General features: G+C 41.9%; 1 protein-coding gene across 2 annotated transcripts in view; it reads right to left on the bottom strand.

Annotated features, from left to right (window-relative positions):
* Positions 1-14,676, bottom strand: part of UBE2H (ubiquitin conjugating enzyme E2 H) — a 106,926-nt gene that overhangs the window by 7,111 nt on the left and 85,139 nt on the right. For both annotated transcript variants that reach the window (XM_039242784.1, XM_039242778.1), the window contains one exon: positions 1,496-1,624. In XM_039242784.1, coding sequence (XP_039098715.1) covers positions 1,496-1,624 — 129 coding nt within the window. The remainder of the gene's footprint in view (positions 1-1,495; positions 1,625-14,676) is intronic.

Consider the following 14,676-nt stretch of genomic DNA (forward strand, 5'->3'; position numbering starts at 1 on the left):
TATGTACTAAAACAGGAATAGTGCTAAATTGCTGAGGCATAATGAATGGAAGAACTATAGAAATACGCTCCACACCCGAGATATCTGTGGGCTGCAGACACGGTGAAGTGATTCCTATGCCATAATTTTAATACAGTCTCATAATAGAATTTTACCTGGTTGAAATGGACTGCTTTTATTTTTCTTGAAATACATGTTTATTTGGCTTTAGAGATATTCTGCTACATACACTGGATTTTAATTTGCAAAATACTTGAGACCTAATTAATTGGTGTAGATTTATTTCTATTTTATCAACAAAAGTACCAAACAATACCCTACAGAGATCAGAGGAGGAGGAGAAAACAAAGGTAAGCTATTGTTCAAAAAACAGCCTCCAACACACCTGTCTCATACCTACGTGGTGTAGAGTGAAGGCCTATATCTTCCAGGCTCTTGTAAATTATTTCTACCGCCACCTTTTGCAAACAGACCTCAGAGGGGACACACAATTGGCAGGAGTTGACATTCCAAACTGCTATACTCCGTTTGGGCAAGTCATGCTCAAAATTAGGTGATACAAAGGCTTGCCGTCTGGTTGGGAGAGCAGACCTACTTCCATGGACTCTGGATTCCTTCCCTTTCTGGGGGGACTTTATCTGACTCTTCACTATGAAGGTTCTCAAGCACACAGCGAGGTAAAAATGACCACCAGGAAACCTCTGGGGAGCTCTAGAGGTTCCTTCGAAACTGTAAGTTCATTTCAGTGAACTTCATGTGCCATCAGCAGGCAAGCGAAGAATGAGGCAGCGGGATTTTGCCTCCTGAAGGACAACCAAGCTGGCGCTGCCACCGCTGGTCCCTTTCTAACTCGAACAGCACATTCCACGTTTTACTAGAAAACTGGGCCCTGAGGCCAGGGACCTGCAACAGATTAAGAAATGTGCCCAGATGTAAAGTCTCCAAAGTCAAAGAAAATCAGCAGGGGGCCGAGAAAGAAGCTGGTTGGGTAGTCTTAAATCAGTATGTAAAATGATACAATTAAAAAAAAAAAAGCATAAGGATAAAATTGGCATTTCTCAACTTCCAAAGTTAACCGCTTTCCCTAGGGGCCAGGGTGACACTTGTCTGTAAACAAATGTGAGATTATGCCTTTCAATTAGTATTTTACTCTCAAGTCTGCTTTTCTAATTCTACAAGACAAGAGGAAGCGAAGGAAGGCTCGAGTTCTTCTGCATGGGTATCCACAGGGATTTCCAGCAGCACCCAACACCTGCCTCCTGCTTTCTCATGCTCTCCTTTGCCCTCTCTCTCCTCCTCTTCCTTGTTGCTGGGACCTTCAGGCTTCCCGAGGTGTCCATGACCCTCGGAGTGGTGGGGGCTAGTGAGCTCTGCTCCAGCGCACAGACAGCAGTCTCTTTTTAGGCCTGTTTTGGTAACTAAGGGCTTTTATTTTCATGATCAAAGCCCAAGAGACAGAACTTCTGTCTCCAGTTGAATCTATTTGCCTTCTTACCTTTAATTTTCTGCTTGTATTCTTCTGGTCGGTGGAGGTACATGGCTGCAGCATCACCATTGAGAGGATCTATGGGGTTGGGATAGGCCAACAACTGGGGCAGGAAGGACTCAAATATATTGGTAAGATCTGAAAAAACAAACAGAAATATGTCACGTGTAGGAAAAACAAGCTCACCTAAATTCACTTGAATTCAGTAGCCAAAAGTGCTTATCTTCCTAAATAACCACATCAAAATTTTCCGTAACATTGCACTCTGTTATACATATGACCGGTATTACATATTCCTTTCAATACCAATTTTAAAAATTTTAATTTAATTTTAATTTGAAGAATCAGATAAAGGTTTACCGGATATTCGCTTTCAAAGGCAATTGTCCTGGGGCGCCTGGGTGGCTTAGTCGGTTAAGTGTCCGACTTTCGCTTAGGTCATGATCTCACAGTTCGTGGGTTCAAGCCCCGCGTCAGGCTCTGTGCTAACTACCAGCTCAGAGCCTGGAGCCTGTTTCAGTCTGTGACTCCCTCTCTCTCTGACCCTCCCCTGATCACGCTGTCTCTCTCTCTCTCTCTCCTAGAAATAAATAAAACATTAAAAAAAAAAAAAAAGAAAAAAAACAAAGGCAATTGTCCTGATTCTAATTGACTCCACATTTTATTTTATTTTATTTTTTTAATGTTTTTATTTATTTCTAGGAGATAGAGAGACAGCGTGAGCAGGGGAGGGCCAGAGAGAGAGGGAGTCACAGACTGAAGCAGGCTCCAGGCTCTGAGCTGGCAGTCAGCACAGAGCCCGACGCGGGGCTCGAACCCACGAACCGCGAGATCATGACCTAAGCGAAAGTCGGATGCTTAACCGACTAAGCCACCCAGGCACCCCTTGACTCCACATTTTAAACCAAGAATTCAGAAATAGTGCATTCAGGTTGTCTAGTTAAAACGTGTGTCCCCATACTCAACATTCTTACAAAACGAGTAATTATCTCTTAATATTGCCTTTTTCTACAGCTCTGAAAAGTATTCAAGGACCAGATCTTACAAAGAATTTTATGCCTTGACACTTAATTCAGTTCTCATCAGCTTTAATGGAGATAAATATAACCAGGTTTTTTTATAACCAGTTTTTCAATTATTCTGGGTAGTGAAGGTAAGAACCTATATAGACTACTTAAACTCACAGATAATTTTAAGACAAAGAGGTATCAACTTGGTGAATTTATTAACAATCACTTTAATAAAACATTTATTGACTCCCATCTTGCCAGATGCGGCACAAGGTGGTGGGTACACAGATGACATTTACACACACAGCAAAGTCAACAAGAGCCCTGCAGTCAGTGTTTTATAAAGGGAACAGGCCTTGCAAACCTGTGACAGATACTGCGCGTTCCTGTGCCTTCAATGCCGCCCTGACTCCTTGCTCCTCAGGTCACAGCCCGTGAATGGTGCATCTTGGCGCTGCCAGCTCTCTGCCCTGCGCCAGTTCCTATATCATGTTTCATAGAGAAATTTCTCTTTCTGGAGGGAATGCTAAAGTTGAGCACAAAAACTACTCTTTCATGTATTCTGCTCTTTTCATGTATTTTTTTCCCTTTACAGTGAGCACTTTTATGCAGTATTTTAAATAAGTGTTTGGTCAAAGCCACATCACTTTAGATTAGTGGTGCTCAGCCAGGGGACAGAAGACGTCTTGTAATATCTGGAGAAAATGTGGTTGTCACATCTGGGTGGGGGAGGACGACAGGTGGTGCCACCAGCACTCAAGCACAGAGGCAGGGCTGCTGCTAAACATACTACAATGCACAGGACAGCCCTTTACAACAAGTTACTATCTGAGCCAAAATGTCAACAGTGCTGGGGTGCCTGGGTGGCTCAGTCGGCTGAGTGTCCGACTCCGGCCCAGGTCATCATCTCACGGTTTACGAGTTCGAGCCCCGCATCAGGCTCTGTGCTGACAGCTCAGACCTGGAACCTGCTTCAGGTCTGTGCTTCCCTCTTGTGCTATCTCTGTCTCAAAAATAAACATTAAAAAAAAAACCTTTTTTTTAAATGTCAACAGTGCTGAGGTTGAGAAATCCTGGTTTAGATAAAAGGGGTTGACAAACTTTTTCATAAAGGGCCAGAGTAAATACTTCAGACTTTGTGGGCCAGGTTAAGGCTCTGTTGTAACTATTCAACACTCAGCTCTACCAAGTAGCAGAAGAGCAGTCACAGACAATAGGTGTGGGTGTGGCCGTGTTCCAATAAAACTTAGTATTACAAAACCAGGCAGCCAACGTTTGTCATCCTCTGCTTTAGAAAACCCTACAAGTAAGGGTCAGCTCTTCCTTTTCACTGTAAGGCTTCCTAACAGAGTTGAGCAGCTGGAGAATAAGCTAGAGCCACACCAGTTAATGGAACTTTCTGCAATAACGAGAATGTTTTGTATCTGCACTGTCCAGTAGGGTAGCTGCTAGCCACGTGTGGCTGTGGAAGCACAGTGGCTGGTGGGACTGAGGAACTGGGTTTTTATTTAATTCTAATTAATTTAAATTTCTATAACTACGCTTGGCTAATAGATACCAAACTGGACAGCTCAGGTATTGACAGCAATGTCATGGACAGTCCCAGGACAGCCAGCACAGTTCTGTTCCCAAATAGCGGGTACTGACAGAGCAGGTTAACCTCGAACCCCAAGTGATGGAGACTTGGTATTATATATGGACTGGTGCTATGTCACCTTCAAAAGGCTAACTTCCCAAGGAACCACGTTATAGTAAGGTTCTCCTATACCAGGAAGTAAATGCAGAGATTCCTAATCAAAAAAGCAAAACAGAAATAATCTTTCAAGATAACCCCAATCACCTGCAGTAAGATTTCCCCTGCTATCTTACTTACAATATTTTTTAAAAAGGAAGCAACATATTCAATAAACTGATTGAAAATTACTCAAAAGCTGATAGAGAAACAGAGAAAGAGAGGGAATAACAGAGGAAAATATTTATGCTGTAATGATGGAAGGAGGCAGTCCATAAAATGGTATTTCTCTAGAATTCGAAGTATATACAGTACATATCATAAAAGTATTTAAAAAGTCATCTTAAAGCAATAAATAGGCTTCTGACTTCTACTTTCACACTTCAAGTGACACTTTGCTTTTTTACCTTTTAAAATGGCATTTTCCTATAAACATGTCATTTCTACTTTTGCATGTTTGAAATATTTAAATAAAACATGGGTCTAAACAGCATCCCTCGTCATCAGGGAAATAGAAACCAAAATCACCCTGAGATACCACCTCATGCCAGTCAGAGTGGCTAAAATGAACCAATCAGGAGACTATAGGTGCTGGTGAAGATGTGGAGAAACGGGCACCCTCCTACACTGTTGGTGGGAATGTAAACTGGTGCAGGCCCTCTGGAAAACAGTGTGGAGGTTCCTCAAAAAATTAACAAGAGAACTCCCCTATGATCCAGCAATAGCACTGCTAGGAATTTACCCAAGGGACACAGGAGTGCTGATGCATAGGGGCACATGTACCCCAGTGTTCACAGCAGCACTCTCAACAATAGTCAAAACATGGAAAGAACCTAAGTGTCCATCAACAGACAAATGGATCAAGAAGATGTGGTTCATCTATACAATGGGATACTGCATGGCAAGGAGAAAGAAGGAAATCTGGCCACGTGTAGCAACATGGATGGACCTTGAGGGTGTTATGCTGAGCGAAATAAGTCAGGCAGAGAAGGACAGATACCATATGTTTGCACGTATAGGTGGATTAGGAGGAACTTAACAGAAGACCATGGGGGAGAAGAAGTGGAAAAATATTTGGGGAGACGGAGGGAGGCAAATCGTGAGAGACTCTTGAATGCTGAGAACAAACTGAGGGCTCATGGGGGTGGGGAAGAGGGGAAGGGGGGTGATAGGTATGGAGGAGGGCACTTGTTGGGATGGGCACTGGGTGTTATATGGAAGCCAACTTGACATTTAACTATTTAAGGAAAAAAAAAATCAGGTCAAGGTAAATAAATTTGGAAGAAAAAACAAGGTGTGGAATGTTTACAAACTGAACATGATCCCAGAGAAGAGTTAACAAGAGTTACATTAACACTAATAGTAGCAGGAATGGTAGCAGCCAGTGTGCACTTACAAGCTAGGCCCTTGTAAGCACTTCACACATACACACTTAGTTTCACTACAGCCAAAGAGCTAATTACCATCTCCATTCTGCACATGGGGAAACTGCAACAAAGAGGTTAGGAAACTCATTCAAGAGCAGATTTCAAACCTGGGCTCATCTACCGTGCTGCCTCTATCGGCAGATGAAATGAATGCTGCCTAAACTTTCATGACGGTGTGAGCTACCACATCTGAGCATTAACACTACGTATCCTCAGAGAGGGCCACCCCCACCTCAGTCTTCCTTTCTCACAAGTTCAAGGCCAGTAGAATGATCTAAGCAGAGAATGTTAAGGCATTTCTGTGGCTGAACTGTCTGATACTTCACAGAAGCAATGTGCTTGTTTTCAACTAGCTCAACCACAGAAAAGTAGCCCACGGCTGTTCACAGATGCCCACGTGTGGTGAACTGGGAGGTCTCCTGTCTGGTGGTCATTACAGGTGCTACTCAAAAAGGTTAGCAGCTGGGGCGCCTGGGTGGCTCAGCTGGTTGAGCGTCCAACTCTTAGTTTAGGCTCAGGTCATAGTCCCAGGGTCATGGAATCGAGCCTTATGTTAGGTTCCATGCTGAGCATGGAGCCTGCTAAAGATTTTCTCTCTCTGCCTCTCCCCTGTTCCTCCCCTGCTCTTGCTTTAAAATAAAGATAAAAAAAAAAAAGATTAGCAGCTGAATTTTCCTCTCAAACAACAAAAACCTTAAAAAAAAAGTGTATGATTTATTCTCTTTAAGTTCAGAAGTGCTTTAGAAAGACTTGAGAAATATGGCAGACTACATGTTTCATAACTAGGTGTTTCATCTGTTCCAGGAAGGGATTTTTATACCCTTTCCCCACTGCTTTTCAGTTTCTCAAGCTACCAATAAGTGGCTCTGCCTAGGTATTTGTTCCCAACAAGTAAAGGAACCCTCAATTATTTGTTCTACCTTCCTGTGTTCTGTCTTCATGCATTAACACACTTCTGATCCATTTTACAGATCTGCTGAGTCACACCTGTAAAACAGAAGAGCAGGAAAGGAAACGTACACAACCCAGCTCCAGCCAAAGAGGGCAGATTTTAAAGACCAGGATGCTGTGGCGATGGGCACCTGAAGTAGTGACATGGTCCTGAAGGTGGCTGACAGAGTGATTACCACTGAGAGGGTCCTCCCCAAGGAAACATCTCTCACAAGTTGCAGAGAAAAATCATCTTTCAAGATCAGTGTTGGCAGAAGAGACCTAAACTACAAACCAAGAGTGAAATAAAGATACTCATCTTTGGAAAAATCCATCATAAAATGAATATTTTCCTTTAGAGATAATAGTAACAATAATAATAAATCAACATCAGTTCAAAGTCTTTTTTTTAAAAAAAATTAATCTTCTGGTTTTTGAAAGGGAGAGCGCCAGACATGGGTTGCCCAGTAAAGAGATTATAGTCAGCTGGCTCCATTACCGGCTGCCTTAACTTTTAAAGGAAGTCCAAAGATCCTGGAGAAATACAGTGCTTTTTTTTTTTTTTTTTAAGTTTATTTAGAGAGCACACAAGGGGGTGGGGAGGGGAAGAGAGAGAGGGAGAGAGAGAATCCTAAGCAGGCTCTGCACTGTCAGCACAGAGCCTAATGTGGGGCTCGATCTCATGGATCAGGGAGATCATGAGCTGAGCCAATATCAAGAGTCGGATGCTTAACCCACTGAGCCACCAGGTGCCCCCCAAAGTATGGCTTTCAGTGAGCTATGGGCTCAACCAGCATTTATAAAAATGTAGTCCACTAAGACAGATTCTTCAACCTGATCTTATATTAACAATATTACTCAGTCCTCAGTTTAGGCACCTAAACTAATAATTTATATTCATATTTAAGTTTTAAAAACACTCAAATCCTACTGATCTCTCATCAAAAGCAACACCATTTACCCTCTTCAGCCCAAAGCAATGGTTCCTAGGGAGTCTAGGGCCTGGTTGTTTATCCATTAGAATTACCTGTGGAGTCTGAGACCTCATACCTACACCATGGACCCTGACTTAGGACAGGCTGGCACCCATAGAAATGTACAGCCAAGAAACGCTACCTCCTCTATACCCCCTGTCCCTAGAGAACAAATGGGAAAATGGCCCTCTGCTTCTGGGTTCTCTGCAAATATTCAGGGCTCTCAGCTAAGCTGCTAGGTGGAACCACTCCCTGCCCCTTTCAGCATTCCTTCCTGCCCACTACTGTAACGGTCATTTCCTCCAGGTGGAGGGATTCCAAACTAAAGGTCAGAGAAAGTGGATCCATTTTAGAGGGGCAAGAAAGGGCTGCCTTAGAGTGGATGAGGCAGCGGTGTGTATCACCTAACACACCGCGGACATCGGGTAGAGCACATTCCATTACACCGAATACTGTCCACCAGCAAAATGGTGAACAACAGATGGAAAACCTAGAAGACCACAAGTCTAATCTCAGGCCTTCCACTGACTTGTTCTTTGACCTTGGGCAGGTCTCTTCCTCTCTGCATCTCAATTTCTTCATCTGCAAAAAGAGAAGTATAACACTGCACTTCCTTGCAAGGAAGAATTACACATCACTAAAAACGACCGTAGAACAGGCTTCATATGGTATCAAAGGACTACACTAAAATATTTATAAAAACATGCCACCTTCTTAGAGTAGAAATTTCAGCTACCTGTATCCCTCAAGGAATACATATTAATTAAAATGAGTCACACAGGGGGAAAAAATGCACCAATTCTTAAAGTAAAGCCACCCTACTCTAGGTGACTCACAAAACGACAGTAATGACTTAGAGGAGAAAACACAGAGGGATGAATCACATATCATGTTTTATTCTTGGCTGTTTATGAACCAGTGACGAAAAGTTATTTCTTCTTCCACTATTTCCTTTGAACATTAAAATGAAAACTTTGGTAAAGCATGCTTCTATCATCAGGTTAAAACCCTGTGGATGCCCAAAGCTTGACGTGGTCCGGCCCGCCAGGAGCTAGAATTCAGGCAGTACCCCCAGGCACATTAACTTGCATAATACTCCTTTGTTTTTTAGGTTTAACACCCAAAATGCTGTAACTCAGAAACCACCATAAGTATACAGCACAGTCATGAAGAGGTGCCAAGAATCCTCAAAGCTGCTCCCCCATCTCCTCAAAGGCCACCCACCTATCCCACCCCCCCTTTTGTAATCTACTCCTTGTCCCCCACATGCCCAAAGCCCTTTGAAAGTCCTTTTAAAGCCAAATAACATACAGAAAGGAAAATCTGCTTGGAAAGGCATCATTCACTTGCACAGCAGTGTGAACTCTGTGGTCTGGAGTTTCGGAAGCAGCTCCATATACTCTTACTCTGGAAAGCTCATCATCTTGCAATTTTAAAGGAGTCAGTCTGGGCGGGTAACTACCAAATCTTTCTAATCAGTCCTTTCATTTTTGGTCTTATCAAACTTGATATGCCTAAAACTACTTTCTTGAAAACTTAATCTTCTTTCCTGATACCTAAGTAGTCTCCAGCACTCCTGTCTCCAGGCTGCCAACCTCCAGACGGACTTCGGCTAGGCTTTTCCTCCTTTATTCCATGTACTCACAGTGTCCGTTTCCCAGACTCGCTACCTGTCTTAAAATGGCTCTAGTTCCTCTTCTGTTTTCCCTGGCATGTAACTACACCGCGTCCAGTGTACCATTCCACCCCAGATGAGGGCAGTCGCCCTCCCTGGTGGCGTTCCAGGCTCCAAACTCTTGCCTCTGTAACCAAAGAAAGCTTCCTTAAAACAATCACTCAGGTCATTTCCCGTCAAGAGCAAGTCCCTCTTGTTTTCCTCCAGAACTCTTTGTACTTAGAAGCATGCTATCCAAACAAACTTATAGTTCACTGGTCCCCTCCTCTCTGATGGAGGACTGCTGACTTCTCAAGTTGAAATTCACTGCACGGACCACAACTCCTTAAAGTATTTATCTGTTCAATAATTCAACAGGGAGCAGGGCTGAGAAGAAGAAAATAAAAGTTCCACTCACAATTAAGAGATAAAAATGTAAAGAAAAATCACTTGGGTGATTCTCGCAGACTAGAACTAATGATTCTCTAGGACTTATACAGATCTCTGTCCATGGACTTTCAGCCATTATGGTTGAAGCAAATGGCTAAAGAGTTGAGATCACTTGAGAATTTCAACCATGTTATTCATACCCTTGGTTTATTAGAGGAAATTAGAAGCTGACCTTTCAAAACCCCATTCATTGACTTTTGCTCATCTTACATGCAATTTTAATTAATCCATCATAAACTGCTAAGCAAGTCATAAATTTATATGCATTCAAAAAAAAACCAACCATAAAATCCATTTAATTCAATTATTCTTGGTAGGGGGAGGAGGAGGTAAAACACACACATGAATGTACCTGCAGTCACATTTCATCGGATTGAGCCAGGGCAGATAAAGTTTCCAGATTTCTTTCAGTTATTTAATAATTTGGGTTAATGGACAGATGTTAGTTAGCTAGCTAGCTCCTAAGAAGTTGGAATATTAATGATAGATTTTTAAATTTCTCCTGCTTACAGTCTGTGAACACTAAAAAAGGTGAAATTCTACCCTCACAAACGAAGAGGAGTCAGAAACCTATACACTTCTTCAACACGAGAAACGGCATTTCTTAGGCTCAAGCAGTTGTTCTATATGCAAGACCTGGAGAGCAGGGACCCTAAAAGGTGACAGACATCTTGAGGAAAACTTCAAAACACTGCTCAGGAGGAATGCTCTCAGGTAAGTGGACTTATAAGAAGAAATGGCTTTGAGGTTAAAAATAATACCCTCCAAAAGAACGAATTCAAACCCCACTTCAATGAGGAAAATCTATTCTTACAGCTGTTCTGAGGGCGTACACACGGCAAGCAGAAGCAGACCACCCCACAAAGCCTTCCTGTGGTGTCGGGGCACAGGGCCAGCTGGCCACAAGGCCTGCCACACCACACTTAGTTTACTGAATCTGACACGCTGCTGACGGAATCATGTATCAAGCCACCAATCTGCTGGATGATGGAATTCAAGAATGTATCCAATTACTTCACCGAGAGGGTCTCTTGTGTTTGTGTGGAAAAAATATGTAAAAAGTCTGAATTCATCAGATTTACACATGTTCTTGAGTTAGTCCATGGGGATCTTTTAAAGACAGAATAAGGTCTTAAGAAGAGGGTCATGCGAGCAAAAAACAAAACACTTTCCTCCTCACACCTTTCAAAAAAGAAATAAAGTGCGATTCGTAGGAATAAGTATTAATGAACAAAGAATTTTTGCAATATGATCGATACACTTAATCTCACCAGTGGTAGCATTATATTTTTTGCGTATTCTAAGTTAAAAACAGGTATTTTTGTTATATGTTGGAAAGGGCCATGTCAAAGACATGGGGAACTGGAACCTGGACAAACACCAGACACATTGCGCCAAGTGCCAGATCACCAGGCCACCAACCAGGGGTGTGTAGTTACAGACCATGGAATGTTTTATAGCACTCTGCCGGACTTAGAAAATCATCTCCCGTCTGTTGCAGTTCCCTCCCCCAGAGGACTTCAACTGTGGAGATCTGCAGAAGAACATGAACACTGCCAGACATCAGAAGGAAGAAAACGAGTTCCTGTCCACCAAACACACGACCCTTGTTGCCATGTCGGTCTCAAACACTTCCCACCTTACTCAGGTGCGCTTTAGAGGCCTTCATCCTAATTCAAACCTGGTAGGACCCTGCTTACCTTAAAAGACTGCCAGCTGAAACACAGGGATAGGATTTGTTATTAACTTTCCAGAAATAAGGGCAGGTAATGTATAATTAGCTAGCTGGTCTTCTTATAGTCACACCAAAACTCATTATTAAAGTTTTTAATTACTAGATAATGATTTGGTCTGTCTTTAAGGTCAGGAGAAAAGATAACTGCATGCAATTACAAGGTAAGTGGCCACAGACTTTGCCTCCACACAGTGATCACAAGCAAACAAAGAGAAAACGAATCTTGATCATCACGACTGGGCCTGGAAACTGAAGCCTCCAAGAGGGTAGAACATAGCTGTGTCTGTCAGTCAGTCAGGGCCACAGCCTGGGTCATGTCCCACCCTCTGGAAAGCCTGACCACTCCACGACCCTCATACTGACCACCAGTGAATGTGAATGTGGTGTTTTTAATGAGTTTCTGTTAAGGTTTTTAAATTCAAGATGACCCTGTTTTTCTGTGCATCATTAATTAATCTCTTGGGCCACATACCAACGCCACACCTGAATATCTCCAAGCGGGTGGACAGAGGAGGTAGACCATGGAGCTAGCTAAGTACTCTTGAAGCCATCAAATACCAAACTCGGCACGTTTCTTCAACTCCTGCAGTTGACAGCCCCCCACCCCGTACTGGAAAGACACTGCTCCACTTGGCCTCTGAAAGACTCAGAATGACATCCAGGGGCTCCAAGGGCAGGATGTGTATGATTCCAGCACAGATGGATCAATACTGCATTCTCAGACCTGTTCTCAAAAGGTAGTTGTTGGCCAATCAATCATCCATGCAGACAGATAGACAGATCTCCTCTGTGTAACTACGTTAACATGGCTAGAAACACAGCAAACACTAGTGGAACATAAAGCATTATTCTGAGACATAGTTACCTTCAGCCAGAATTTTAATTATTTGGAAAGATTCACAGACTACCTGACTGAAAAGAGGGATGGAATAATTATTTCCGGCATGAGAAAGCTTAAATTCATTCGGCTCACAGTATAGTACTATCAAATAAACTTATAGTTTAAAATTGTTCTAAATGTTGGGGTGCCTGGGTAGCTCAGTCGGTTAAGCAGCGGACTTTGACTCAGGTCATGATCTCGCAGTTTGTGAGATCGAGTCCCATGTCAGGTGCTGTGCTGACAGCTCAGAGCCTGGAGCCTGCTTCAGATTCTGTGTCTCCTTTCTCTGCTCCTCCCCTACTCTCACGCTGTCTCTTTCTCTCGAAAATAAGATAAACATAAATAAATAAATAAATAAATAAATAAATAAGTTGTTCTAAATGCTTAGTAAAAGAAACTTTGTTTCTCTTGTCTAATTTTAATCTCAAAGTCCCTAAAGTATTTCTTTTCTTATAGGCAACTTCATTTGTCTGTGATTGACTCCCCAGGACTCTAGGGGAAGTAATTTCCCAAATGTTGATTTTTCTCACCAGCAAAATAAGAGGGGTATCCAGTCTATTGGCTAGCAACCATAAAGGTGAGAAAGAATAAAACTGTAAACTGTCCAATTTTATAAGAAAATTGTCTTTGACCTTACTTGTCCACAACTTAATCACAAAATCAGTAATTTACCAAGTCAGTTGAAAAATGAGTAAAATTAAACTGGAGAGAAACACAATTGACAGAGGTCAAGAATGCATGGCCCAGAACGGTGGGAAAGAAATTACAGCTGAATTGCAGTAGAGGTACCGGGGCTTCCGGGAGTGTGGGCAGAAAACCAACTGTGGATAAAATATATTTGGGAGTAAAAAGGGAAACTGGAAAATAGTAGAAATGCTTAAAAATCTACCTGTGGCTTAATGAACTCTCCTTCCATCAGTCTCTTTAAGATCACAGTTGTTTCTGAAACTAAAATTCAGATCCTCTTACCTGCATTTTAAGTTTTCCAGAGCTTTTATCACTGTGCCTGGAAGAGCAGGAAGGGATATAAAAAAAGAAAGCAAGAAAAAGATGCTATCATACAGGAAATCAAAACAAATCAATTTTTTGATGGCATCTGCTACTTTCTTTTTAATGGCACAAGAGTAACAACAGTGACTTTATACTTCATGACTTCGTATGATGACAAGCATCTTCAGGAAATTAACCATATTACCCACTATAATTAGCTCTCTTGCAAGGTTAAATAATATAAAATTGAAAATTACTGGGTGATTACACTACAATCACACCAATTCTAAGTTTCTTAATGAACAAACTACATGGAAACGGAAAACAAATGACAACAGAAGCAATGGGTCAAAATGGGTCTTTTTTGGGGGGGGATGGGGAGACTAGAGGACTAAATCTGCTACAAACACGAACACTGATTAATAGCAGGTTATGAGAAGTATAAATCTGAAGTTTCAGCTGGGAATTGCTATTATATTACAAATACGTATATCCACTGCACAGTACATGCCTTGCAGCAAAGTTAATTGCAGGAAATTTCACAAGTAACTCCCTGCTCCTTACTATATTATATGGTAGAGGTGTTGAGACAAGTTTTGGTTGCCAGGCTAAGCCTTTTGGTTTTCAGCTGAATATCTGTATTAACATGCCAACTTTCTCCGACTAGTTGTTTTATGTTAAATTAGGGTTTTTGTCCTTTCAACTAAGATTCTCTCAAGAATCACAGCAGGAAACTGAATGACTCCAAATTTACCAATTACTGACTAACCTGCAATGCCAGAGTCTTTAGCAGTTTGTAATAAATACGCAGTTTTGATTTCAGGATCAGGTAAGTCTAAAAGAAATTTCAGGGTCATCGGTGCCACCCATTTCTATGTACTTTTATATAAACTGTAATTACCTGTTCCTAAAACTTCCCATGAAAGAAATGTTGAATTTTCTTGAGGAACAGTTTGGGTTTGAGCAAAATGTCAAAACACTTCTCCCACGCTGCGTATATACTTTTGAACACACTCTGCTAATACTGCACTTACCTACAGTGTTAGTGTTGTCCATGTTCATGTGATAGAGAACACTTACTGATAACTTACACACATGTAAGAGGGAAATAAAAGTTCACTTTGACCAATGTGATTTAACCCTTGTTACTTATTAAGTGCTTTACAAAGTAATGCTTTACTAGCATTCCAAATAAATCTTAAGTCACGCTGGGCTTCTGCTTCCAAGTCTGTTCTGAACTCCATATGCGCGCTGGTAGGAAAGTAAAATGGTACAACCACTTTGGAAAACAGTCTGTCGGTTCCTCAAACGGCTGCCCAGAGTTAGCGTGTCACTCAGCAGTTCTAGTCCCAGGTACACACCCACGCAAAATGAAGACCCATGTCCACACAGAGACGTGTGCACAAAC

Source organism: Hyaena hyaena, unplaced genomic scaffold, assembly GCF_003009895.1.
Source record: "Hyaena hyaena isolate Hyena2069 unplaced genomic scaffold, ASM300989v1 scaffold_8, whole genome shotgun sequence".
Taxonomy (NCBI): Eukaryota; Metazoa; Chordata; class Mammalia; order Carnivora; family Hyaenidae; genus Hyaena; species Hyaena hyaena.